This window comes from Neodiprion pinetum, chromosome 1, assembly GCF_021155775.2.
Source record: "Neodiprion pinetum isolate iyNeoPine1 chromosome 1, iyNeoPine1.2, whole genome shotgun sequence".
NCBI lineage: Eukaryota > Metazoa > Arthropoda > Insecta > Hymenoptera > Diprionidae > Neodiprion > Neodiprion pinetum.
Genome location: NC_060232.1, coordinates 4,292,520 through 4,319,352, shown reverse-complemented (window position 1 = coordinate 4,319,352; position 26,833 = coordinate 4,292,520). Strand labels below are relative to the sequence as shown.

Here is a 26,833-nt window from a genome sequence, read left to right as displayed (position 1 = left end):
CTTTGTATACCATCCCGGATGAAAGTTATCGACAAGTGATTATGAGCAGCAAATTCGCAATGTGCATGTATAAGAAATAATGATATTCATTAATTTGTCGTGATTTGAGGCTTTTGTAATAAATTTTGTACGCAGAAAATACTTATCGTTCAATGTCAGCTTTATTAGAATACAGGATTTTCGACATACCGATATATATACATTTTTTCTTTTTTAACATTTTCTTATTTTCAATCTATAAAGATGCCTACTAAATTTTAAATTTAATCACACAACTACACGCTACTGGTCTAGAAAGCATCGTTGCAAAATTTTATACGTTTTTAAGACACTGCAAAGGTTATACGGTAAAACATTTAATCAAGTGTTTTCTCGACTTGGTGAACAATTTTCTTCGATATCTTGATACCGCGATTGTGCACACGAACAGTAGGAGAATCTGTACAAAGGTACGTTGACAATTTTTAACAATGAATCAAAATATTTCATATCCGACCATTAGAGAAAAATGAAAGAAACAAAACGAATTGAGCTACTCAAGTTTTTTGTTTCGCGGTAATCATTGGCTACTAAAACTGTACAGGGTTGTAAAAAATTGGGGAAATAAATACATCATTACGGTTCCACAGTTATACAAGTATAATATCACCTATCTATTATACAAACAAACCTGAAACATTTATAAATATCATCAGTTATTTACAATATTGTACAATCAAATAATTTTAGGGTTTTACAATTACAGTTCGCCAAGCACGCGGTTTATACTATTATAAGTTTTCTATTACTTTGTCTTTTTTCTCTTCGGTAAACTATCAATATTACATGCATATTTGCAAAATCAAGAAAGTCTGCTGTGCGTCGGAATTATACGGATACATTTCAAAATTGAAAGACACGTTGGGTTGCGTGCTTAAATAAGGTTTAAGAAAACAAAGCGATGCTGTAATCGCTTCAGCCAACAAAGCAAGGAATTTGTATTAAAAATATTTGTTATTTTAACGGCACGTCACGTGGTCGTCCAAGCCGGCAAAGAATGTGGCGTAAACCGTTACTGCAGGGTGCAGGGAAGCGATATGTTTCTCTTTCGGTGCATCAAAGAGAGCGTAAATTAAATTGGAAAAAAAAAATAAAAATACAAAACGAATACTAAAACTTGAATAAAAAGGTACCTTTGATCGACAGTAATTGCTCTCATCTTCGTGATCAAAATCACCTACAGCCATTCTGACTTGTGTCAAAGTTTTCTCGAAAGGGAAATAAACTGTAGTTAATATTACAAATTTTCAAAACTAATCTAATTAAATACGATACGTTATTTCAGTGAACCTTAGTAGCGCACATTAAATTATTTGCACACCTTGTCCGTTCTGTTAATTCATTTAAATCATCGCGATTGTACGTTTAACTAGGCTGTGTGACGCATGAGAGTTTTTACGCTGATCAATCAAATTAATCAAGTATACCTAAATTAAAATTGTACGTTCACTCTCAGTATTTTTACGCTAAATAATCAAATCAATAAAGTATGCTTGAATTAGAATTACTTGCGTTTGAACGATGTAACAGTATTTGTACCTAATTCGTGAGGGCCGTATAAAACCAACGGCTAATTCATTCGAGTATATCTCGTAAAACTAAACGAGTCCACTGTGGCGCCTGGCAATAATTAATCCCAATTATTTTTACAAAATTTTCAACGCAACATGTTTTCCCTAATGAAATTAATGTTCTCGTAGTAGAAAATATTTATCAACAAGTTTAAATCGAGTTAAAATATAACATATCGATGAAGCTTTTACAATTATGACATGAAAGATGTCATTACTCTCGATTTATCTGCAAAAGAAAAAACTCAACGTCGTATCTTTGAAAATATGTAACACGAGTTTGAGTGTCTGAAATTTTATAGCACGGAGATGAGTGAGAAATTGATGATCTAATGTGAAATTTTCTTTTTATAATGCCATATATATCAGCTATGGCCATACTAATGATGTGTATGATATATGCTCCGTGTTTTCACAGTTTCGTGTTTAATTATCTCTCCAAAATTAGGCCGAATATGCATAAATTGTATGACAAATTAGACCAAAGCATCGTAGACTCTGCGACGAGTGACCGTCCTGGTTCCTCACCGTATCGAAGAGAACCAGAAAGGAGGGGGAAAAAGATCAGCATCAAAAGTTGGGAAACGAGTGGCGAGTGAAAGATAAAATTTCTTGTAAAATGGGTTGTGGCCACAGGATTTTATCGAAAAGCGAACAAAGGCCAGAGTAGTAAGAAATTACATTTATTTGATGCATTTGTGCTGACTTGTAAGCAATTGTTTGTTGTTTTCTGCTCTTTTTGTTTTTTTTTTGGTTTTTCTAATACATTTACATCTTGACTGACATCAGTCAATAAAACCGATACATCGTACGCACTATCTAAGTGGAACAATTGTTTGTTTTTTTCTTTAAATTATGTACAATATTATATTATATAATATATAATAATATATTTTTTAATCTGAAAAGAGAATGAAACTTCGTAAAACACAGTGTTACTTAAGACGTATAAATACCGTTATTGTTTGTCATGCCTTTATTGGAAACAAACAAATAATCACCGATCACGTATTTTTGACTCATTTCGATCTCTCAATGAAAGAAAAATAATAAAAGTATTCATAGTGTATTTTAAAGGCACAGCTTTAAATATATAATCCAAATTCAACGTTTTATGCTTATTAAAATTAACACCGCGCTGATGTTAAGTATGAATATCAGACTTTTTATAACATTTCTTCTGACCGATATTGTTCTCTTTAGACATTCGTCTTCACATTGGAGAATATATAACTATATACATATGTTTTTTTTTTTTTTTTACTTTGTTAAAATCATTCACCATGCATAATTTATGCACAGACGTTAGAATAACAGATACACAATTATTAATACACCTACCGCCATTTAGCTGTACCCAAGTTCCTAAGTTTTGACGTATTGGAATTATAACTAACAATAGCTTCAAATTGGTGTTTCAGAAATTCATTTCAATTAACAATATACATCTAGACGAATGAAATTCTTTTAATTCGTATAAATTTAGATACCATGTACGTGGAATATATCGCTATTTTTTTCACAATCCATTTTATACACAATACACGCAATGCTTTTCATCAATATAAATACACGCCTGCTATTTGGTTTTATATTTAATTGTTTTCTCCTCCGCTTATAAACAGATGGTTACTAAACTTTATACTTTGATCTTTGATGCATGTATGGAAGTGCATGGGTGTGTAATAAAAATATATTGTTTTACTGATGACAAAACAATAGAACGCTATAAGTATAATTCTATTATATTACAATTAGCATCTCATTTAAATTTACAACTAACTTAGAGGGCAAGAGGACAATATGATATTCGCAATATTAATAATAATATTTATAACTGGTTAATTATGACTATAAAAGATTTAAAAAAGTTTCTTTACACGACTATGCAAAATTTATTGAAGATTGCAACGAAGTATAATATAACAGGACACATCGTTTCTTAGAAAACCAAATGTGTGTGTGTGAGTGTGTGTGTCTTTTTTATATTAAAAATCATGCTGATGATTAGAATATGGCACAGAAAAATCATCACTGCAATTAACTTGATTTAGAGCGCGAAACAGTATGGTGCATTTTGATATACATCATTTCGTAGTGGGAAATCTCATTAAATTTATGTCCAACGCTGGAGGCTTTCAAAAAATTAATGCATAAAACAATAAATTATGATTTGAACATATAATAAAAAAAATAAATAAAATGAATAAGTTTCCAACCACAGTCTAACACAGAAATACTGTTGCGTAATTTTCAAGCAAACGTTTGATATTATGTTTCGTTAATTTCTAAAAAACATGAACCAGACAGAGTAGTGCACATGATTTGTGAAACCATTACACGATTCAAGCAGAAAAATTTTGTTGCTCTCTGCGTATCAGCAATTTGTTACATGATTTTAATTTTGGATCACAATAAATTAGACGAATGATTTGATATGGAATTAGCAGGATTGTCGTGAAAAATGTGATTAAAACGATTTCATTCGTGATAACTAAAAATGTAGTTTTGTCTTCAACGTGGGGAATAGTTTAGTCAACATCTTGATTAAATTAAGAAAACGCCAATTACAGACCGATGCAACAGACGAAAATTACCGATTAAATTACTCTGGAATTTATTGGTGAAAATTTCGCGTTATGCGAGTGCGGATGCTGGCAACGAGCTGTGTTTTGGTTTAGTTTTATTTAGAAACACCTTAATGTATCCGTTAAAGTCAGCGCTAACTAAAACGTGACCACCGCATCCCTTGGTTCGTTGTTCCACAACCGGATCAACGGGCGTCGTACCGTCGATGATGCTCTTCGAATCAATTCCTCCTTCCCACTGCTCTCGTGTTTCAATTTGTTTGATAATGATATCAGGATTTGGTGCAAATACGGCGCAAGTTACAACTGCGTTGTGAGCCTTAATCCCTTCCCAAAAGTCATTGCGATCCCGTCGTACGCTTGAGAATTTTGAATAGTCATGATGCGTCTTCCATATGTAAATGCATTGATTCTCTGATCCACTCACAATGTACTGTCCGTCTGGACTGAAGCTTGCCTTTATCTGACTGCTGACATTAACGTATCCTTTGTATTTGCAGGAAAGGTTCAAGTCCCTCAAATCGTAGAGGCGAATCCTACTGTCATTTGATGTTACCAGTATTTTGTCTTCACCGGGCATGGGCTCAATGCCGCTTATTTTTCTACCGGTTGAATTTTTACCTCTTGTAGATCGGACGTGAATCTGCGTGTGATACTTCAACTCATCGGTGTTGTAGAATATGCATCTACCGTCGTAAGATCCGACGACCGCGAATTTTCCGTTCTGGCAAAAATTTGCCGCTGTGATCAACTTTGTTTGTCCATCAACTTCGTTCCATACCGCTACTTTTTTGTCAGGAATATTCCATAGCCGTAATTTGCCGTCCAGGGATCCGGAGAGAAAGTATCTGTCATCTCGCGGATGAAATACAATCGCTGTGACGAAATCAATGTGCTGGAAACAGCAGAGACATTCTTTTCTCGATATATGCCAAAGCCGGACCGTTTTGTCCATCGACGATGACAAAACAAAGTAATTTTTAGACCACGATACATCGAGGAGGTCCGAGGTGTGCCCGGTATACGTGCAAAAAGGTTTAGGCATAAACGGGCTTTTCGCGGCTTCCGAATCGCTGCTCATACTGGCCAAAATATTTGGATCATCCACAGATTGCTGTGAAACGAGTGATTCCTGAGATGGAGTCGGGCTAACTTTTTCCGCGTTATATTTCGTTCGCATGTCTTGAAAGTACGCGAACGCGTCCCTCAAGACCCAAATTCTTAGGACACGATCTTGTCCCGCAGTGGCCAGCAATCGTCCGCAAGCGGAAAATTTCATACACCATACAGGACCGACGTGTTCTCCACTTAGATCCTGAACGTGTTGTATATTGTCAAATTCGTAGGGGCCTTTGTGACTGTTCGAGGCTTTCAGCTTGATGTATTGCTGTTCTCCTGGATAAACGTCGTCAACAATATCCATAATATCCTCCTTGTGTCTTGCGTGGGATACCTCCTGAGCAATTGATTTTGCCTTGTCCATTGTCTTCTTGACCGTGGATCCCAGGAATCGCTTCAGTTTTTGCGTTTTCTTGCGTACTCTACCCACTGCCACGTCCTCGTCGGGAGGTATGCTCGACATCTTACTGTCTACGCTCTCCTCGTCACTTTCTTTTTCTTTTTCCAAACTGGCGTTGCTTATGTACTCTGATGTTATTCTCATTATTTGTAACGACAAGGGATCCATGCATTGCGGTAATTTATCTTCTGCTACACTAAGAGGTACTCGTTCTCCAGTGTCCAAGTTTAACACAGATACTTGTTCCAGAATCTCCTGGAAAACAACGATATCACGCATTATTGACGAAATAGAAATGAGTTTTAATGGTCCGTTGTAAACAAAAAGCATAGTTCAGCCAGTTTCTGCATTTATTGACTTCAAGAAGAGAGATCCAATAAAACAGGTTATTTTTTTTGTACCAACCATATCTGTGAGTCGTTTTCCAGAGTCGGTTCGTGTTCTGACGACCATGTTTAGCTGTTTTATCATATCCTGATCACCGGCAGATCTGCGTCGTTCTCTGGAACCTTGGAAACCAAAACCGGTCAAACGATGCGGACCCAAAGAACAGCGACCTATACTGTTACTTGAAACGGACCCGAGGGGACTATTGGACATTTCGCTGGAGCGAATACTCATTATTTCAGCTTTCATTCGTTCCACTCTAGCCAATTCTTCCGGAGACGGTCCCTCTGCCTTTGCTTTATCTTCATCCTAAGAAGAGCAAGTATTTGAGGTCAGGTAATTAACAGATTGGATGTTGTTAGTTGTGTTTTATTGCAAATTTACTTGTGGTTTGACGACGTATTGCCCTTTAGTTGCTGATCGAATGTCAAGAGAATGTTCAAATTCTCTGGTAATGGATTCGATTGTACTTGCTGGACTCGGCAGTGGCGAAGCAGGTATGAGTTCTTCAATAACGGGTGGCTAAAAGCAAAATCACAATTTTATAACGTAAGAATGAAAGTTCTAACAAATATGTGTCATGTGCTTGAATGCTATAACTCTATTCACTGCGTTACCAACTATTATGTGCTTCACAATATTTACATCTAAACTGCGATAACAGGGCTAGCGTGAAATAATTTTGGTTGAGAATTAAATTTAAAAATGTGTTTCATTGTGTAACCAAAATGATAGATGAGCAAGGTTCAATTTACTAAGAGACACGTTGATCGAACATTGAGATATCTTACAGTAAGATCGGTAGGTGTTTGAGGTTTAGATTTCTTTTTACGTCGTGGTGGTGCAACAGGCATTGAAGGAGGGGGCAAATCCTGTACGCTCTCGATAGGTTTTCCATTACTCTTGGTACTGGCGATAACGTCAGGTTCTTGGAACATCACAGGCATGTTACCTTGTGAGGATGCAGAATAATCTGGCCTACCGTTGATACACGATTCATTATCATCGAGGTTGTCTCCTGACAAAGTTAGAATACTAGAGGACTGGGATACTTTACCAGAGGCAGTATCCTCGTCTTTAATAGGAATGCTAATGGCTGAGGGTAATTGTGTATCGACGAGAATCGGAGTGACGGGACATTGAGGTAAATTTATTGGAACTACTCCGGAGGAGTTATCTGATACACCAGACAGTATTCGACCGACGCGCCCTAAAGAAGTCATACTTTGCAAGCTAAGGGTATCGTGTTCTATTATTCTGAACGGATGAGAAGCTTTGGAAGGTGCGGGATACACTCCTTCTATAGAGGAGGTCTGGCTATCGGGAGGTGAATTATTTATTGGATTATCATCATCCTCAGTTTGCATGCGCTGCCTTAGTTCGCGAAATCGACGCCTGCCAACAATTTTGTCCACACCACTACCTTTCCAGTCCTCCTCCTATTGAAAACAGATAAATTTTATTCTTATTACACCGTTATTCTTCACTGTTCAAAAAAGTCTAGCATTTTATCACAATTTCTTGTAAATTTGTTGAATAATTTTTTTTTGTTTATTTCAAATTGCCGCGAAATACTAGCTACTACCTATTCTTAGAAAGATGCAAGTACATGTTACGCAGTTAGTGGAGATATCTGCCGGATGATAGGATATCACCTTGAGATAAAAATATTTACTTCCGAACAATTTGAACTGCTGCTCTTCGCATGAGAGAATCGACAACAGCAACTATGTCAATCACAATTAAGCTAACTTTGCAAACAATAAATGGATGAAGATATTTGCCAGCCTAACCAGACATGAAAACAATCCGCTGCAGCACATACGAATTCTGAAGAATATCAGACCTCTATTTTGCTTCATCTGTATTTTTTATTAATTACGATTACTAATACTACGGCATATCAACCAGTGTTTATTCTTGGAAAAATCTGTCAACTGTGCCAAATTTAAAGAGTGTATGCTTGAAAATGTGTATATAGGATGACTGGCAAGGAAAGCTGACCGGTACACCACCGTAGTCGACTGAATCAAATGGATATACACAAGGGATATGCAAGATTATATAATAATAATCTTCCTAAGAAAAAATTGGTACCGATTCTTCGAATTGAACAATTAAGCAATGAAATTGAATAAATGTCAAAAATTTTTCTCCAGAGTAAAAAATTTTAACAGGAGTACACTATTCAATTGACGTTACAGAGCACTGTAAAGCAGATTACCCTCATAATCCGGAAGCGCAGCATACTCAAATACAGAAGCAAAGAAATTAGCGTAAACTATGCAACTTCCCGATTGGTTTCAAAGAACTGTTATGCATTCAATAATGACTCTTTTTCAGATAATCGTGTCAAGGGTACATTGAAAAAACTTGAAATTTGCATACTGGTTTATCCGAGTTTTCCTTCTTTTCCGCATCTGCACAGTTTTTAGAATCATGAATTGGCTTGGGATCCGCAGGCTTGACAAAGACATCATCAGCCAGCTGTTTACTTGCACTCAATATATTAGGCGATTGCAAATCAGCCGCAGTTGTATCTCGCGAACGAGATTTTCTGCAAACATGAAATGAAATGTTATTCAAAATCAGTGATGTAAAACAATCAGAGAATACAACGTGAACTGGTGATTGAGTCATTTTGTTAATGATTATAGACATTATAATTGAATCACAATACAAATTTTACAATTTTTCATTAGCTGTCATTACAGTGAACATTAATAGTTGGTAAGAGTTGTTGGAGATTTTGAAAGTAGCGACAGCTAGTGCAAGATTTGTACGAGAGTTGAAGAATGGTTATCTCGAATTAACTAGTGGCTGTAAAGTACTTTGTGTAGATAAATTTAAGCGACTTGGTTAGATATAAATTGAGTATCCATATTAAGAAAAAGTGAAAAAGTAAACATAAGTAAGTCAAACAAGTATGAAGGTGAATATCCATAGAATTGAAATCGAAATGGTGATTGGAAAACAAGTGAATGAACAAAATCATTGGATGACGTTTCTTAACGAATGACGAGAGGATGATAAAAAAAATGGAATTATTTAACAGTGTTCATTGCCATTCTTGAGGAATTCCGATTGTTAAATAAATATTGAGAATCAGTTTGACAGTGTTGCCCCACCCCCCCCTCCCCCCAGCCGCCAAATCGCTTAATCGGAATACGCAAATCACATGATGAAATTCACCGTGAACTGCGATGTGAAATATCGTCCTCGGCGTCGAAAAATTCTTCGGAATCGCTACTTCCAGACATCTTTATCACTTTCGTTAGCGATAGGGATAACCATTGGATAGTATTTAACACTTCTGTTTCATTGCTCTTGCACGCAAAAGCTCACTCGATCACGGACCCATGACAGTCGCGTATTGTCGTAATTCCCCAGCCACTCAGAGCAGGGAATTTTGATTCGGTGATATCTGATTGGCGGAACGCCGCGTAGCCTCGAACCCATCGGCCATTTCCCACCATGCATGCCTGCTCCAAAGGATCCGTCACACAAAAGCAAGATGGAGGATCTCGCAGTCGAAGTATGCGGCGAAAACGGAGCGTATTATAAGGTTTGTTATGTGAAAAGTATATGAAAATGTAACGGTGTCGTGTGGTACATCAATCCTCGGAATATCGGGCCATGTTATGGTGATAATATCACCCCTCGGAGGCTTGTACTTAGTGGAAATCTGAGCTTTCAATGTCGTCGAAGTAACGCGGCTTCCTACGACGCCATGTCTCATTTGACAGGGCGTGATTTTCGCATGTGTTTTATTAACTCAATTTCCAATATTACGATTCTCTGGGAACAATTCGACGCGTTTGTTGATCCAGCCGTCAAATCAGTTTGATCGAATCTCGCCCGGTCCCCGACGAAATACAACCCCGCGACACCGAACTTTGCACTGCATTCTCTTCCTTGCTTGCCTACCAGTGAATACATTTTTTTTTCCTCCTGTTTCAGGCCTTTGTCACTGATGTCTTTGATGAAGAGGTTTTAGTAGCTTTTGAAAATGAGTAAGTACAAATTGTTTGCTTCTTCGATCAGCTCTGTCTGTCGTTTTGTTACAACCAGTTTATATGGCAAATCATCTAGATCTAAACTTTTCTATCAACAATTTCTCACAAGCTGAGTTCAACGAGTCGATTAACTTGGACCAATTGTGTGACTCGCTCTAGTCACACATTCAGTGTATCAATCTATTGCACATTTTCAACATTCACTATTCACTGACAATCTAGAGACGATATTTATTATCATTTATTGAATAATTTCGTTGTCTACAATTATCACTTTTTTACATTCTCTTTTGTTGCACAAACAACAGTTCTGTACAATCATACCTCAAAATAAAGAGAAGGATTAAAACTATAAATAGATTTAAAGATCTTTGTTTCCATGTAAAAGTAGAAAATAAATTTGACCTATGCTTACATTAGAATTATGGAAATTTCATTTTAATATGATTAATGTCATATACATAACCAATATTCATAAGAATTTTTAGGTTAGTTTGATCTCTACAAGAAATACGACTAAACAGAATAGCTCTTTATACTCTCTCGAGATAAAAGTGAGTCATTCTTGGATTGTATTCCAGGTCAGGAATCGATCATCCTAATTAATAAATATAATTCAAAGTCTCACATGTAGAGGTTAGCAATGCAATTTCATGTTTTTGGGCTGCATTGAATACCGAGAAAATAGGTTTGTCTAATATAGTTGATCATGTCGAAGAATTATTAGGAATGATTTGATTCTTAGCGGCTTTATGCAATAATAGTTCAGAAAGGAACGTGTAAAAAATTTTAGCACTATTTCAATAAGAAATGAATTATCCGTTGCAGCTGGCAGCCTGAATCGAAGTTTCCTTTTGCTCAAGTACGCCTACCTCCCAAAGATGGCCCTAAGCCTGAATTTGTAGAACATCAAGAAATTGAAGTGTTCTCCAGGGCAAATGACCAGGAAGCCTGTGGGTGGTGGAAAGCCATTATCCAGGTCTGTTGTTTTAAAAAATATCGTACTGCTAATGATTAGTAATAATAATTTATTGGGTTGTACATTAGGTTGAAAAATTTAGAAAAGTCCAATGGTATCGTATTACAGAGAATATTCAGTAATTGTTGAATTTCCGTGGAAGTCCTAGAATCTGTAAAAACTGTAGCCGAATCATCTAAGATGATTTTTAAGAATTTATCAAAAAAATTTAACTTTTCTTCTACCTAATCGCTTTATGTACTTGTAAAGATTTTACTTCGATTCGTGTTACTGATTTTGGCTACACTTTTTCTTTTTCAATTTCATAAGACCTTTAACACCAAAATTTTAATTTTAGTAAATTTTAGGTGAAATCAATAGCTGCATAAATCAAAGCGATAAAATTTGACAAATAAGTTCATTGGAGACAAAAATATTTCAGATGATGAAGGGAGGATTTCTAGTTGTGGAATATCTAGGATGGGAGAACACATATACAGAAATAGTCAACAGTGAAAGACTTAGGCCGAAAAATCCCAATCCACCCATCGACAAGACCACCTTCCACAAAATTGAGATCGATGTACCTGAAGAATTGCGGGAATTGTGAGTTTTTAAATTTTGATTAACACTAGTCTTCGGTAAAAGTAAATTCAATTTTTTGATTTCGCATTGATCCATGTGATTACTGAAAATATCGCACATCTTGGTAGAAGACAATAAATAATCCACCTAGTATTTCAAATGCCAATGTCATAACGAAAATTTTCTTACTGTCACGTCTCTTGTGCATTCGCTGCAAATAATTGTTTATTCAGCCTTTATCGTCTTTTCCAAATTTATGTAGACCAAAAAGTACACTGAGTGAAAAGTCACGCGCAACTTTAAACTGGTGTTCGCTTGTTTTAAAAATATTTAACCAAGTGATTCGATGGATTTTCAAGTTGTAAGTTGACCTTAATTAGATTTTCTTCACATCGCAGTGCAAAAATGGATAATGCACATAAGGAATTTCAAAAGGCGATAGAAGCTGCTGTGTGCCGATACGTGCCTGATAGGGGAGTATTGCTGGCCATCTCCCGTAGTGAAAACACACGCCGACATAGTGCCATGCTACAGGACATGCACTTCCGTAATTTATCACAAAAGGTGAGCCTCACCCTTCAACTTGGAATCTTACGCGAAATTTGATAATATTATTGAAATTCCCGTACTCTGGGTTTCAGAATAATTTTATTGTTTTATAATTATTATAAAAATTTCGAATAATAAATTGATATCTTTCTTACTTATAGGTTTTACTACTGAAAAGAACAGAAGAGGCAGCACGTCAACTTGAATCTACTAAACTGCAAACCAGTGGCGGGTAAGTTATGCGATTTTTTAAAATATGATGGTTTTTCTTTTGTTTCTTATTCCCAATAACGGTACGAAAATGTGGAACTCTTCACCTGCTAGCGCCCTTCTGCACACTGATACTCCTTACCATCCTGTCTGTTGCCTGCACAATTAAGGATGTAATGTTCAGAAATTTTGACAGCATCAAATTTCAGCAAACTTAATATTATTAATATATATAAGTACTAACTGGTGCTGTATAGGATATTCCCAATTTTTTTTAGCTTGTGTGAAATTGTCGATTAACACCTATACAAAGTTTTTTGAATCAAGAAATGGTATTAGGACGGGTCAATCATGAGTATGTAAAGTTCACTAATTAACTAATTAGTCTTTCATCGACCACTTACGTATGTTTCGTATTAGAGAAACAGCCACAGTGTAGTGTCTCACTTGTTGAAAATACATGTACAATATTCATGATGAACAAATCTAATATTCTAAGGATAATAGCGATAATTATGCCATATTCATAACACCAATGTTGTTACTTTAAGTGTCTACAATTTGAAATTATCTAAATAATTATTCCTCCCGATATGCCAACAATTTTTCAGAGGTTCTTATTTTCTATTTCGCATCGTGTTGTTTAAAATGATTTTGTACGAATAGCTTAAGGAATCGTCGTTTTTCTCATAACTCTGAAAGTATCCTCACTCAATTACTCCATACAGACAATGTCAAATATAAATTCATATTGTCTCATTCCGAAAATAGCATGCGCTTTAGATTACAGAATGATACTTCTGCCAATATTACTACTTACAGGTAATGCAGTCATACAATGGCAATATGCAAAATTTGTTGAACAGATGTTTCTTTGTGAATTGTCTGTAATTGTTTTTAAAATTGCGAATTTAGTACACGACTCAGAGTATATAACAGAGTGAATTCAGAAACTGACATAATTTATTTTAATCTGATTATTTAAATTACGCCGTATTAGCGAGAATCACGATCTGTTCTGGGAGTTGACTGAAAAGGCTTTTCATACAGAATCTGATATTCAGCAACACTATTCACAAATTCGTATACATTTTTGACTATTTTATTTTGGTACTGTAAAACCAGTTACTTAATATGTATTTGCTCTGTAAGTAATGCAAAATCCCATCACTGACTACGGTTTGTTGTAACCACTGGAAATGAAGGTTCATTGATATTTCCAGTTCCATTTTCTAGTACAAAGATTGTCTACAGTGCGAATATGGAAATATTGCTCCACTGTTAAGTCTTGGAAGTTTTTGCAACTATTTTCATACAAGTACACAAGGATAGAAAGCGTATAAAATATAGTGCATACATTTCGCCAAAGTAATATTTATTCAGTTTTCTCTTTACATCACTGTAAGAATATTTTGAACATTTCTATCGTTATATATTGCATCAGATAAAAAATAATACTTATTACGAATATCCACCTATGGGTCATTACACACGCATATCATAAAGATCATTTTATTATAGTTAGTCAACTGCATACAGACAGTATGGTAAAAATAAAATAAGAACAGAGTCACCGTTCGTTCGTTATTTCCATTGAGTTACATCAGGGTTTCTTTCTCATTTCAGCAAATTTAGATCTTCAAACTTTATATATCAGCGTGTCTCAAACTTTGAGGCAGGAGTGAGAACGAATTCAAGGTGAGATCACAGTGGCGTGGCTTAGACATAAGTTAGATTATTGTATAACATGTTATATCACTGCATCATAAAGATTTAAAAAAAAAGATTTTTAAAGATGAGAAGTCTTTTACTTTATCGATGTGCATGCAACGACATGTAGATCAGTCATCACAATCATATGCTTCAACATACACGCACAAACGCAAACAAATATTTTCAGTTGACAAATTAGATGCTGTTTATGTCCTATGTGATTGAATGATCTACCTTGTGTGCTGGTATTTACATATACATATATTTAGCATCTGCTGCCACTCTCTAGTTTTTCACATTTACTTTTCTACTTTACCAATAGTAGATTCATAGTTTTTCTGTCGAAGAACGTGTAAGAGTAAAAGACAAAAAAATATCCAAACCTGCCAACGTTTGAGAAACACTGATATATAGCGTAAAACTTGCGAGAAGTTGAAAGTAGCAAACTATTTCTGTACCATTCCCAAAAATTTTCTATGTAATAGTCATATTCTAGCTGTATGAACTTCAATTTAGTTTTAATACAAAAAATAAGCTCATGCCACATATTAATAAAACTAATACAGAACACATTTATCAGGTCTTATTTCTTCGTAATAAGAGTATCAGGATATTAGTTTTGTATCAGCATTGAGCAAGATTTTGTATTATCGTGGTACAAGTAATTTTAACAAGTGATGACACCTACAATTTTATTCAATTTAATGTTAGTAACAGAAACATTTATTACATGTGTGCTACGTAGAACTATTGTAGGAAAAATTATATTTCATATCCTCTTTTCTTGTCTATTTACTATTTGATGAAGTATTTGATAGCTTCTCGAAATTATCAAAGCCTTTGATGAATTTGCAACTATCGCCAACAAGTATATGAAACAGTGTAAATGAAAACTTATTCGATATTTTTGACCACTAGGAAATCGTATGAATTTATGCAGTCATTAGTTAAAGTATATTTAAATCGATGGTGTTGATGATCATCGATGGATTTCCAAACAGACAGCATATTTTGATTAATTTTATCTTGTTCCATTCATAAACATGTTGACGATAGTAGAATTGAATTTCTTTTTCTCTTTTACTAAACATCCCGAAATTGCATGGTATTTTATGTGTTTTCTAACATCGTTGCGCTTAGTAAATCTGGTTGTTAAAGTTGCAGATATATTTGTTACGTATCACAAAATTTCAGAATTCTGACCTACTCAAATATGATCAACGAGCTTTTTCAAAACACAACTAAACGTTTCAGGACTGAACCAAATTTGCAGCTTCAAAACTATAGTATTGACTAAAAGTTTATCTTTTGAAATAATTCACGTCATTTACATGCAATTATTTAATTTTTTCAAATCACGGACATGAAGAGAAGTTTTTGCAGCTACATAACATTTTTTTGTAGAGTTGGGTGTAAATCCTAAGATACTGATAGTAGTCATGCATCGGAATTTTGAATTATAAAACTTAATTTTTTCGATTACTCCACTATTATTAATAATTACTATCAGGCATGAGTATGAATCCGATTACGTGAGGACTTAAAAATTGTGTTACAGTTTTTTTCTACGTTTTATCAGTGAAGTACTATATATAATTTGAAATTTTTCAGGTATACAGACGAGTTCAATGTGCGAGAAGACTTGATGGGACTCGCGATTGGTGCTCATGGAGCCAACATACAACAGGCCAGAAAAGTTGAAGGAATCACCAACATAGAGCTAGAGGAAAACTCGTGTACCTTCAAAATTTATGGAGAGGTAAACACACGAAGTTAGCATAAATTGTTCAAGGAATAGCTAGATTCTCATTGAATAGTTTGGTTGATTATAATTGATGTTACTAACAATCACTTTGATCTGTATTGCAGACGCACGAAGCTGTGAAGAAGGCGCGGTCTATGCTGGAATACAGCGAGGAGTCCATACAAGTTCCTCGCGTTCTCGTGGGGAAGGTTATAGGAAAAAACGGTCGCATCATACAGGAAATTGTTGACAAAAGTGGTGTGGTAAGCAGAATTTCAATTTCTTTTATGATTGTTAAACTCGCACGTGATCTTAGAACTGCGCAGCTATCATAAAGTAGGATGGAATTTTGAAAACTAGGTTTCTTGTCTACTTGAAAGTTGTAGTGCAGTGAAACCGAAATTGTAAAAACGGTCTCTGCCATAGAACTTGAAAGTTTTTCCTCTTGCCTTCCACGGCTGTGCCTGCATTTGGTCTAAGATATTTCTGCACCTCCCGCAATTGGCTGCACATTTGCAGGTCCAAGTGATACGTCCAAAAGTGTGTTTATCCTTGCTGTGGAAACTACATTCCAGTAAATTTCTTATGACTAGGTTTCACTGTGCCAAAATAGATTATCGAACATCGCTTTATACAATTCGAATATAAATACTCAATTCCATCTTACACATGTTTCTTACTACGATATTTTGACAAATTTTGTATTATTTACAAGGTTCATTTGTGCTTTGAATCTCTGTTGTGCTAATGCTGTTACAAACATTGACAACCCATATAAATTTTCATGATAAACAATACATCTGATGCATGCATTTGATTATACAGAGTGATTAGCCAACAGTTGAATGGTCTAACGTGCATTATTAGAATTTTAGCGCATGCACGTTAGACCACGCGGCCATGAGGTAATCACTATGTATATACAATCACAAAACATGCAAAACAATCGAACTACTCATGTTATCACACGCGTATTATTTCATGGAAAATATTGACCTACATTCGAAAAACCAGTTTACGTTAAAAAACGAATGTGAAATGAGGCATACTGTTTTGTTGTAGCTTATTCAGTAGACTAGTATCAATACCGAACATGAATTACTCGTCTGTAAGCAGACACAAATTCGTCAGATTATCTTCTCTACATTTTTCTATTGCAAACTGATAACCCAAGGTACATTTAAACAATTTATGCACGCAGACCATTGCTGCGCATATTATCTCGGGTCACTTCATCTTCCAGATGTGTGCAATGTAGTATGCAAATGTCGCGTCATCTAAACGTACCTTGGGTATTTTATTATTTTAATAATTTTTTAACTGATCCATTTTAATTTCTAAGACTAAAATGTGGCATAAACTCAAAATTTCAGCTCCCATTGCTAATTTCAGAATCAGCGTAATTTTACCGTTTGAGACTGTTCTCTGTGTTATAATTCTGTGAAAAAATTTAAACCGCTTATGATTACTACCAAGCTGATTAAATGTCATTGTGGGAGTGATTGCAAGTTAACTTTTATACAGATATATGCAACATTATCGTTGACAAAGATTCCGAAATGGGGTGTAAAGGTCACTCTTAGACGTTTTATGGTAATGCTTAAATGCATCCACTCTGCCGGTAAAGTTTTACTTACGAGAGTAGTTTATAGATGTATCTAACAAAATTAATACCACTTTTTTGTAATACAAGTTTCGGATTTCAATTTGCACTTGATTTTACTGTACAATCAATATTACGTTGTTGGTGTTTATAGAATTAAGATCAAGGACAAGCAGGTAAGTGAAATAAATCATTAATTATAATACTTTGCCATGTGTCAAAAGTTGCAATTTTTGCCAAAATTAATTCGTCTTGATCGAAAATTTTCTCTCCATTAAATAGGTATTTTTGTCAATTTTTACCTGTTGAAAGTTTCTGGTCTAGATATTACTGAACAGATCCAAGAATAAAGGTAAAAAACGATCATGTATTATTAAAGGTTACATTCGAGATGCAAGAATGAAGACCCACCAAACCAGAAGCACCTTGAACCACAGTACAATTGTCTGCCATAATTTTTTTGTACTTTGATTATGTACCTTATAAAAATTTTTTCACAAGTTCAACTATCGTTTTGTTGAAATAGCCTTATAAATATTTGGAATCTTTATACTTGTATACCTTTGATTTAATGATATTTAGATTAAGTTTCATTTTCGTCGAATAATATTAATTTTGAAATATCTAATCCAGCAAAGAAATTGATGTTTTAAATTTCATTATTACGGTAAAATTGAGACTGATCAAAAAAAATTTCTGCATCATGTATGCACTTCCCGGTAGTAAATGCTAAAATTTTGACATAAAATGTTGTACCTATTATAAAACGAATTTTCTTGCAATGCCACATTTTACGTCGTACAGTATTTTTTCGTGTTCAACCAAGTGGTAGGTCGCCAGTTTCAACAAATCTTTCATTTGGGATACTGCCACGTGGTGAATGAACTTTACTTTCTTTACATCTAGTCGTACTGAATATATTTCACACCGCATTGTTGCGGGTGACAATGGATTGACCAATATTATTTAACTGTACAATGTCCTGTGAACTGTATCAATACTTCGAGACACGCAAGTGAATCAGTATCACACAGAATATGATAATATACGCGTCCTATTTTGAACATGACGAAATATTTAGGACCGTAAATCCTGTGTCTGTAAGCATTAAATCGCTGAGACATTTATCACACATTTGTAGTAAAAAAAGTGATGTCATTTTTTTTTTTTTTTGCTCAATTTAATGAGTAATTTCTACAATTTGTCAAAATGTTGTTCAGCTCGAAATACATATTATATACTATTTTGTGGTCAAATGACAAACCAATCGTTATGTGAAGAAAGAGAATCATTAGAAGAAAACCAATGTAAACTCATTCTTTGTTAAGCGATCAAATTTTATTGTTTGGCCAAAATTTGTTTCTCCATTTGACGGTTGTAAAAACAAAGCAAAGAAAAAAGAAAAAAAATGTAAACAAATGCGTCCAGCCAATTTGTCATGTGAGCACAAATTATAGATTTACGGGGTGATGTTATGCGTGATATACTTGCATTGTTTGTTCTCGGTAGATAACATCTGGCTCGAGTGGGAATGTACATACTGATAGAGTAAGTATATTATCTTACACTGTTTGTGTCTTTGTCTCATCTCAACCTTATCCAACTGGAGCTTCCACCTTCCTTCAGAAAAAGAAAACGAAAGAAAAAAAGAATCAACAAAAAAACAGATCATATGTGAATGTTACATGAACCACTTGGGCCAGCTTCATTTTTGAAATTGCATAATCAACAATAATATTGTTAATTTATGGTGTTTTTCGATGCTATTTACCTTTCTTTATCGAAAAAATTTGATTATTTATTGAAATAATGCCTATTGTTTGCAAGATACTTCGGTTGATTCAAGCGATTCATATATCACACATAACAGCTATATTAATCATTATTCTCCTTTCATTGCATACATTTAATATTTATTCATTATATGTTTCCACATGGCCAGATGGCATGTAATTATCTTCAGTCGCAACCTATTCAAGTCAAATATTTATCCATAAAGTTGGTCATTTTATACATTTATTGGAAAACCATGTAATATTCAGTGATTATCAAGACTCAGGTGTAATCAATACACGTAACAGCAAATTACAAGTTTTTGAATTTCATATGTTAGCTTGATAATGAAACCTTTTTTTCTCCCTGTGAAAAGATTGGATCGTTCGAATTCAAGTAGTAATTGCTGTAGAGTAGCATCTTTTGGATACTGCATCAACCATTTACTACTACTGGGCCATTATACAATAATTCAAAGCAATTCTACACGTATCCTGTATCGTTTAAATTTTTACTTTATTCGTGGGTTGTATATTTGTTTGGCTTTAAATGTGAATTTAGACAAAACTAAAGTAGAGTATCAATATAAAATTACACTTCGGATTCTCATTCACTTCAATTGAGTAGATAACAACCATCATTTTTATTAAGTTCTAGGAAACCTCACCGTTGGCTAAATTATTTAGCAAAATCTTCTATTTTCACGTAAGGATCTGTCTCGAGCAGTTGAGCATAAAAAAAAATTTGGTAGTCTTTTTTTTCCAACTTCATATTAAAAAATATCGATGGAATGTTTTTTCCTACAATGGTAAGTAGTAAACTTGTGAAAATGCTAAGGTCTGAATTTGTTGAAGTATACATTTGTGGATAATATTTATTTTGTTCTAGCATTTTGGGTATTCAATATTTACACGATATGGTATTAATTTCATTGAATCAAACACATCATTGACTATGAGTCATTTGATTATAAAACAGAAAAAAATTATGTATTGCAAGTCATAAGTATTGTATATCAATCTTTGATGTGACCATGGAGAATTAAAAAGTTTTTAAATACAAATGTTGCAATTATATTTCCTAAATTGATCATTGTAATTGATAACAGCTCATTTTTAGATTGTATCTTATCCTGGATAACATTACTGATGGTATGATAAAAATAATATTTTTCATTTTTACAGACTTTGTGTGATACAATTTATTCAAAGTCTCGACTATTGTTAACACTAGAAGATATATTTCCTTTTTTCTAAATTTTGTGCTTGATTTATGCGCTTTTAAGTCATTAGATAGATCAAGGTTTGACTATTTCAATGGGCAATCACAATTGTAATGTGTAATTAAAATGACTAATAAATTGAAAGTAACATCAATTTTATTTTATCGTGAACATCTTTGAATATTTTACATTTGTCTGCTTTATTTTTATCACTGATTAGTGCATTAGCTTTTCTGAATAATTCACGATCTTTTGTGCAATACTTTAAACTTCCAAATGAATTGGCATGATGTCATTTATACGTCGACATTCTCCTCGAATCTCAAGGTATTACAATTTTTGTAGTGAGTCAAATTTTGATGATGATAAGTTTGAATATGACGCATCCTTACGTGAATATCGTAGACTGAAAATTTCAGTAGAAACTTGGTATGTTGGCTTAAAGTTACTACAATCTTTTTTCTCAACATATTTCACTGTTGCCGAAATCATCGGTTTTGTGTAATATCTCACCTGTGTAATTGTCTTACGTATGATATTACTGACATCTGAGTTTAAAATCATCATTCTCTATATAGAAAGGAATTCCTCCAATCTGAAATATCAAATTTGGTATGTATAATTTATATAATTATGTTTTGTTTTCTGTTAAATTTTAGGTCCGGGTTAAAATCGAGGGCGACAATGAGCCTCAACCCACGATTCCTCGCGAAGAGGGTCAAGTTCCTTTTGTATTTGTTGGCACAGTCGAAAGCATAGCTAATGCTAAGGTCCTGCTTGAGTATCACTTGGCACACCTGAAGGTATAATTTACACAAGTGCATTTACTAATTTTTGGTACATATATTGAGTTTTGAAAAGAATTAAACTGTAAACATTCGATTGGTCCTTGGAAGTAAATCATCATTCACAGCTATAATACTGCCAATATTTGATTACAGGAGGTGGAACAACTCAGACAGGAAAAACTAGAAATAGACCAACAGTTGCGGAGTATGCATGGTTCGACAACTGGACCAATGCCTAGTTTTCCTTCCCAAAGACGAGGCATGGGATCCGGGCCTGAAGATGGGGGAGGCGGCCGTCCCAACAGAGGTGGTCCATCCCGAGGACGCGGGAGGGGTAGGGCCTCGATCAGACACAACGCTGGTAACACTATTACCGATTATATCAACAATGTAGAACATATTTCGAAGCGGGGTCGTAGAGGTTGCCATGGTTATGAGCCTGTAAGAGAAAAGGGGCATGTTACTGCTAAATGATAATAGTTCCCCTTTTACAATACTACTGTTCGTTCAACCAGATTTATCTAACTTTCTAACAATCATTACTTTCGTCATGATTTTAACGGGACTGATTTTTACATTAAGTTGGAATAACTGGTATGAGTATCAGTAGCAAAATCACCTTACACGGTGTTTCAGATTTTGTATTGAAATTGGTTCCTTTTCTCACCTCTGCTCGTCCATAGTTGCCACTTTCTTGCTCTTCCCTTATTGTTCCACTATTACACTTTCCAATCTTACACTCGGTTAAGCATTGTTGTTATCGTCGTTACGTAATTGGGTAGTGGACGCTGTTCTCGAATCTCAAGGTATTACAATTTTTATATACACGATTTGTCACCTTTCAATCTATGTTATTGAAGAATTGTTCCTGGGTTAAATAGAATTAAACCAAAACCTTTTGTATTGTTTCTTTTGCGCAGTATTTCATGTGTTCCGTCTTGTAATAAATATATTTCTAGGGTAAATTTTTATTATCTAGAAATAAATTATGACTAACTAGTTTAGAATTAACATTGCATATAGTAATGAAATTTTCTTCTGGCAATAGCCTGATATGAAACGTTCAAAAGCTGTCGATGATTATCTGACACGTTTGACTTTCGTGCATTGCACCACTTTTGTGAGTATTTGCATAAAACATTTCATGCTTGTGAATGTAATACAAGGTCAACTTTTTTCTCTTACGGTTGGGAACAAACCTCTCGAATTTTGATATTCCCAATCTCTTCATATCGAATAGAGACAAATACCTTGCATAGCTTGAAAGCACTTTTCAATCAATTCACTGACCGTGATTGACTGTACACCGTGTTTGAGCAATAATTTTTGACTATACTGTTCATATCTCCATTACCCATGTTTAACGATGTTCCCGTTTGACCTGAAGTTTGAACCACCGACTTAACACCGTCATTGGAATTCACAGTGGACAAGTAAGAACATGCCCTGCATTAAATCCCTTCCTTCGCAGTTTTTATTCAGTATATTGCAGTTCTCGGCTCTTCGATGCATAAACGTCAATGTTCAACACGAGATTGCATCTTTACAGTTTTTAATTGATAAATCTGCTCATGTGGTGTTTTAAAAATATTTTCAGGATCTCGTCGTGATACTTTGGATGGTAGCGAGGATCGCATGAGGGATTCGTCGATGAGAGGGGGGCACCAAGGTCAAGGTGGTTCTGGGAATTCCGGATACATGGGTAGTAGACAAGGACGACCTCCGTCTCAACGCCGAGATCGTAGAGACGATCGTCGCCGAATGACAGATGATGAAGATACTGTCCTCGACAGTCAAGACGTTTCAAGTATTGATAGAGGTAAAATTTAGATAAATGAAATGAGTGTATATTTTCAACGTCAGCCTTTTACCTGCTACATGGATAAGTGAATTGACGTTAAAATTACTTTGCGAGCAGCATGGGGTGTGGGGCAAACACTTGTGACCATCTAACACTGTCTCTTATATTTATTTTAACACGGCGCACGCTACTAACTTATGCACTTTAAAATTTCGCTTTTCCTCAATTATTCTGAAGAATAATTAACCACGCATATGCAATTTTCGCTGAAACACTAAAAAATACTTTGAAAACACATCCTCGTATAAATAAAAACATGTTGAATAAAAAGGGAGATGGTCACAATGGTTTGTATGTGTGTAGAATCAGTATCAAGTGTGGAGGGAGGATCACGAGGCATGAGGAGAAGGAGACCGAGACGTTCTCGACAGCGCAGCTCTACACCAGCAAATAATCCGAAAGGTAATTGTCGCCGTGTTTCGCCTGTGTCCGGGCGATTCATCGAGATCATATGGGGTTTATGTAAAAGTTATTCGTGTCTGCTAGATTGTCACATATTCAATATTTGGAAAATAGAACGCAATCAAAATTGCAGATACTCTATATCATAGCCGTTGCAACAAAGAGAAAAAGGCAGCATATCGATTTTCCGCAGGTATATAGGTGTCACCATTTTTTTAATGGTTGAGTCAACTTCCTGATTCGATTATTGTTTAAACTGAAATAAGTTGAGTATATTTTCTTATCTTGGGACCCAAGCTACAGTCACGAAGACCTGCCGAGCAGTGTAGAAGAAGAAAAACGTAACATCTTCAGACCATCTTGATGTTATATTTTACCTTCCATCTTGCAATGCTCTTATTTCTTTCTCACCGATGTTTCAGCGATATCCCACATATTATTAATCTTACAATTTTTAAATAGAAATGTAACCCCCAGCGAATGGTGCTAAAAGGTGACATTGGTATTCATTTAGGTAGCAACGTTGGGCCAAGTGATCAGTCAACTTTGACAAGTAAGGAGGGAACTCCGGCTAATGATGTGATTGTATCAAATTCAAACTCCCAAGGGCCGAAGAGCCAGAGAGAACCCCGACCTCGTCATTCCCGTATGGCGCCTAATAGCAAGCCGAAAGAGGCCATGGTCAACGGTACTAGTGGCTAAGCTATCTATAAATATAGTTGAAATCAGCCTGTATCTAAAAAGAAGCTGTTGATACCAGTACACTACATGACGCATACACCCAAAAGGACTACGTAATTATGGAAGACGACGTGATTAACCTATGCTCGTTGTTAAGACTGTTTGCTACCGATAAGAATATGACTTGTTTAAGAAGAAAGTGTCATTCTCCTTATGAAAGAATTTTTTTAAGGGCACATATTAATACCCATGCATGGTTTAGTTTAATGATAGTAAAGGAAAAGAAAACCAATACTATCATACTTGAATATCTGGACGCTCTCATGATTGGGAGATAGTAGAAGCAAAAATTAATGATGGTGATCATAAAACTGTGCCTCATTTTTATATATCAAGATCCAAGACACTATACCACTATGGTCGTATTATTTAATAGTACTTCCAGAGGGGTTTAAGAATTTTTCAAATACACTGAAAACTGGTTTTTTGGAGGTTGTTCGTCAATTTCCTTATGAACATATATATCTCCATCACGTTTATTCTTAACCAGTTCAATCACGTTAGAATTCATAATACCCATGTTAATTTGATATTTCGTTATAACATGCCATATAAAATTTGGCATGTAAGTTTCACGCTTACTCAAATCGGAATGGTTTTTTTTAATTTTTTTTTATTTGTTATCTTTCATTACCTCAAGCTTCTTTACAATGGAGTTTATTTTACTCGCGACAATGAATTGTGCGTGTAGAAAATAACGTTTCACACAAGGCATAGTTACGTGACGTACCTATTACTTTATGGAAAAATAAATTCTTTGCTTATCTATTACTCCTAATATGTGAAACGTGTGAGTCCGTATTTTTAGTTGACGTGTTATTCGCATATCACGTTCAAGTCAAAAGAGATCAATGCTATTACTCAATTAATCCTTGAGACAAAATGAATGGCGATTGAAACTCACATAATCTTCAAATTTTGTTTTGAAAAAACCTGTTTCAGGAGTTAGATATAAAGTTTGAACTTAATAATTATATCCTCAATTTTACCAACTTCTAATACAGTTAAACTATAGTTTGGTAGAGTAAAGTTCAATGTTTCATTGAAAGTCAATAAAAAAATTCAAATTCATGTGGTTGAATGTTTTTATACGGCTTTACTCTTATGCTATGCTCGTTTTCATATTTATCTTCGAATATATTGTTGTTTTTGCAAAATTGAAAATCAAAGTAGTTTGAAGTAAGTTTTGTAAAAAAAACTCAAAAATCGTGCTCCTCGTTAATAACGCAAAATAAGGTGAAATACCAAATATGGCTCAATGACAATGATATTTAGTGCAATGAGAATACAAGTTATTTTGTTTTTCAATTTTTTTCTATACCGAGTATTACATTGTATCAGCTATTATTGAAACATAACGATTGGTAGTACCTTACCTACTACGTGAACAAATACAAAATTTTCATTTGTAGACAAACAATAAAAAACGAATGCTAGTATTTTGAACTTACCACAATCCATACTTTAACGATTCTAACATCTTGTTAATTGGTTTAATCGTGTGTAAAACCAGCTGTACTCTACTATAAATCGTGCTGTCGCTTGGCAAAAATAGATTCATCAACCGCGTACACCATCGGCCTCTGGGTTTTATTATACTTCTGCATAAATTACATGATTGATTACACGTTAAAAAAAATGCTCAGTCGTTTTTTTATACTGTAATAATCAATATGAAGTATGTTACACGTTTGCCTCCTAACACTTGGAAAAATTGAATATAAAATAGCGGTATAAGTATTTCGTCCATTCTAAAGAGTCGATGACAGCAGCTTGTGATTTCGATTTTGCTGTGTTGCCAATGGTGTCATGTTTCTTTCCTGCTGAGATTGAGTTCTTGGTTGTTTTTTTTTCAATAAATAGTCTGTATAGTTACTTAACAATACTAGATTTTTATGTTTCAATGCTGAGTGCTAATTAATATCTTGAAGAACGTTAAAGCGGCCTGTTTAGTTGAGAAGAAAAAAAAAAAAAAAAACAAGATTAAGAAAAAAGCAAACAGGTGCGCACAAAGGGGTTGGTTTTATTTCCCATCACACTTAGTAATTTAGTCGTTTATTTTTACTACAATATAAGCATATTATATCAAGTAATAGCATTTGGTACAGAGTTCATTTCTGCATTGTTTCCCCATTTGATTTAAAATGAAAGTAAGCATATATACTTAGTGATATCTATGTATGAGATGCAAAAAAAGAAATGATTAAGATACGTGTTTTATAATATCTAGCTGAAGTGCAGACTTAGCGCATACTTTTATTACTATAATACTACTTAGTCAAAAATGTGGATGTCTGAACAAATAAACTAGCTTTATTATACTGAGCTATGATATAGATATGGCCAGGTGTTTCAAATTGATAATCAATTTGAAACAGTTGACCAAATTCTTCCGGATATGACAACAACTAATCGGACGTGTCTCATGGATTTTGCAAAAAAAAAAAAAAATATATATACATGATCAAATAACAACGCACGGCAATCTGATGTACCAGATTGATACCTAACAAAAGTGCTACCGCAATAACCCAACTATTGTCTAGGTAGCTGAGAACCATCTT

At 34.6% G+C, this 26,833-nt stretch overlaps 2 protein-coding genes across 12 annotated transcripts; one reads left to right on the top strand and one right to left on the bottom strand.

Annotated features, from left to right (window-relative positions):
• Positions 1 to 2,277: 2,277 nt before the first annotated feature.
• Positions 2,278 to 9,473, bottom strand: LOC124214925 (WD repeat-containing protein 44). Of its 2 annotated transcripts, XM_046617726.2 has the most exons (6): positions 9,297 to 9,473; positions 8,493 to 8,661; positions 6,896 to 7,543; positions 6,489 to 6,626; positions 6,123 to 6,413; positions 2,278 to 5,972 (listed from the first exon to the last, which is right to left on the bottom strand). In XM_046617726.2, the coding sequence occupies exons 1-6, from the start codon at positions 9,362 to 9,364 to the stop codon at positions 4,248 to 4,250; spliced, it is 3,039 nt and encodes a 1,012-aa protein (XP_046473682.1). In that variant the 5' UTR covers positions 9,365 to 9,473; the 3' UTR covers positions 2,278 to 4,247. The 2 variants fall into 2 exon arrangements, with proteins under 2 accessions (XP_046473682.1, XP_068994233.1); XM_069138132.1 differs by lacking the exon at positions 8,493 to 8,661 and having other exon boundaries at positions 9,297 to 9,351.
• A 57-nt stretch (positions 9,474 to 9,530) lies between these two features.
• Fmr1 (fragile X messenger ribonucleoprotein 1 homolog) lies at positions 9,531 to 26,744 on the top strand. 10 transcript variants are annotated; one of them, XM_046617936.2, is made up of 15 exons: positions 9,531 to 9,669; positions 10,065 to 10,117; positions 10,949 to 11,099; positions 11,521 to 11,684; positions 12,062 to 12,227; positions 12,374 to 12,444; positions 14,049 to 14,120; positions 15,747 to 15,894; positions 16,005 to 16,142; positions 18,992 to 19,030; positions 21,137 to 21,280; positions 21,419 to 21,626; positions 22,863 to 23,084; positions 23,430 to 23,528; positions 24,043 to 26,744. In XM_046617936.2, exons 1-15 carry the CDS (start codon positions 9,583 to 9,585, stop codon positions 24,228 to 24,230), a joined length of 1,950 nt encoding a protein of 649 aa, XP_046473892.1. In that variant the 5' UTR covers positions 9,531 to 9,582; the 3' UTR covers positions 24,231 to 26,744. The 10 variants fall into 10 exon arrangements, with proteins under 10 accessions (XP_046473892.1, XP_046473806.1, XP_046474242.1 ...); XM_046617850.2 differs by having other exon boundaries at positions 12,044 to 12,227; XM_046618286.2 differs by lacking the exon at positions 14,049 to 14,120.
• Positions 26,745 to 26,833: the final 89 nt, after the last annotated feature.

What these genes read in the sequence shown, in the direction of transcription:
- Fmr1 (XM_046617850.2), top strand. Translation starts at nt 9,583, where the DNA reads ATGCCTGCTCCAAAGGATCCGTCACACAAAAGCAAGATGGAGGATCTC. An exon ending in ATCACTTGGCACACCTGAAG is followed by an intron (nt 21,281 to 21,418) that starts GTATAATTTACA and finishes ATTTGATTACAG; the next exon opens with GAGGTGGAACAACTCAGACA. An exon ending in ACCAGCAAATAATCCGAAAG is followed by an intron (nt 23,529 to 24,042) that starts GTAATTGTCGCC and finishes GTATTCATTTAG; the next exon opens with GTAGCAACGTTGGGCCAAGT.
- LOC124214925 (XM_046617726.2), bottom strand. Translation starts at nt 9,364, where the DNA reads ATGTCTGGAAGTAGCGATTCCGAAGAATTTTTCGACGCCGAGGACGAT. An exon ending in AAACACCTACCGATCTTACT is followed by an intron (nt 6,627 to 6,895) that starts GTAAGATATCTC and finishes TTTTGCTTTTAG; the next exon opens with CCACCCGTTATTGAAGAACT. An exon ending in GAAAACGACTCACAGATATG is followed by an intron (nt 5,973 to 6,122) that starts GTTGGTACAAAA and finishes GTTGTTTTCCAG; the next exon opens with GAGATTCTGGAACAAGTATC.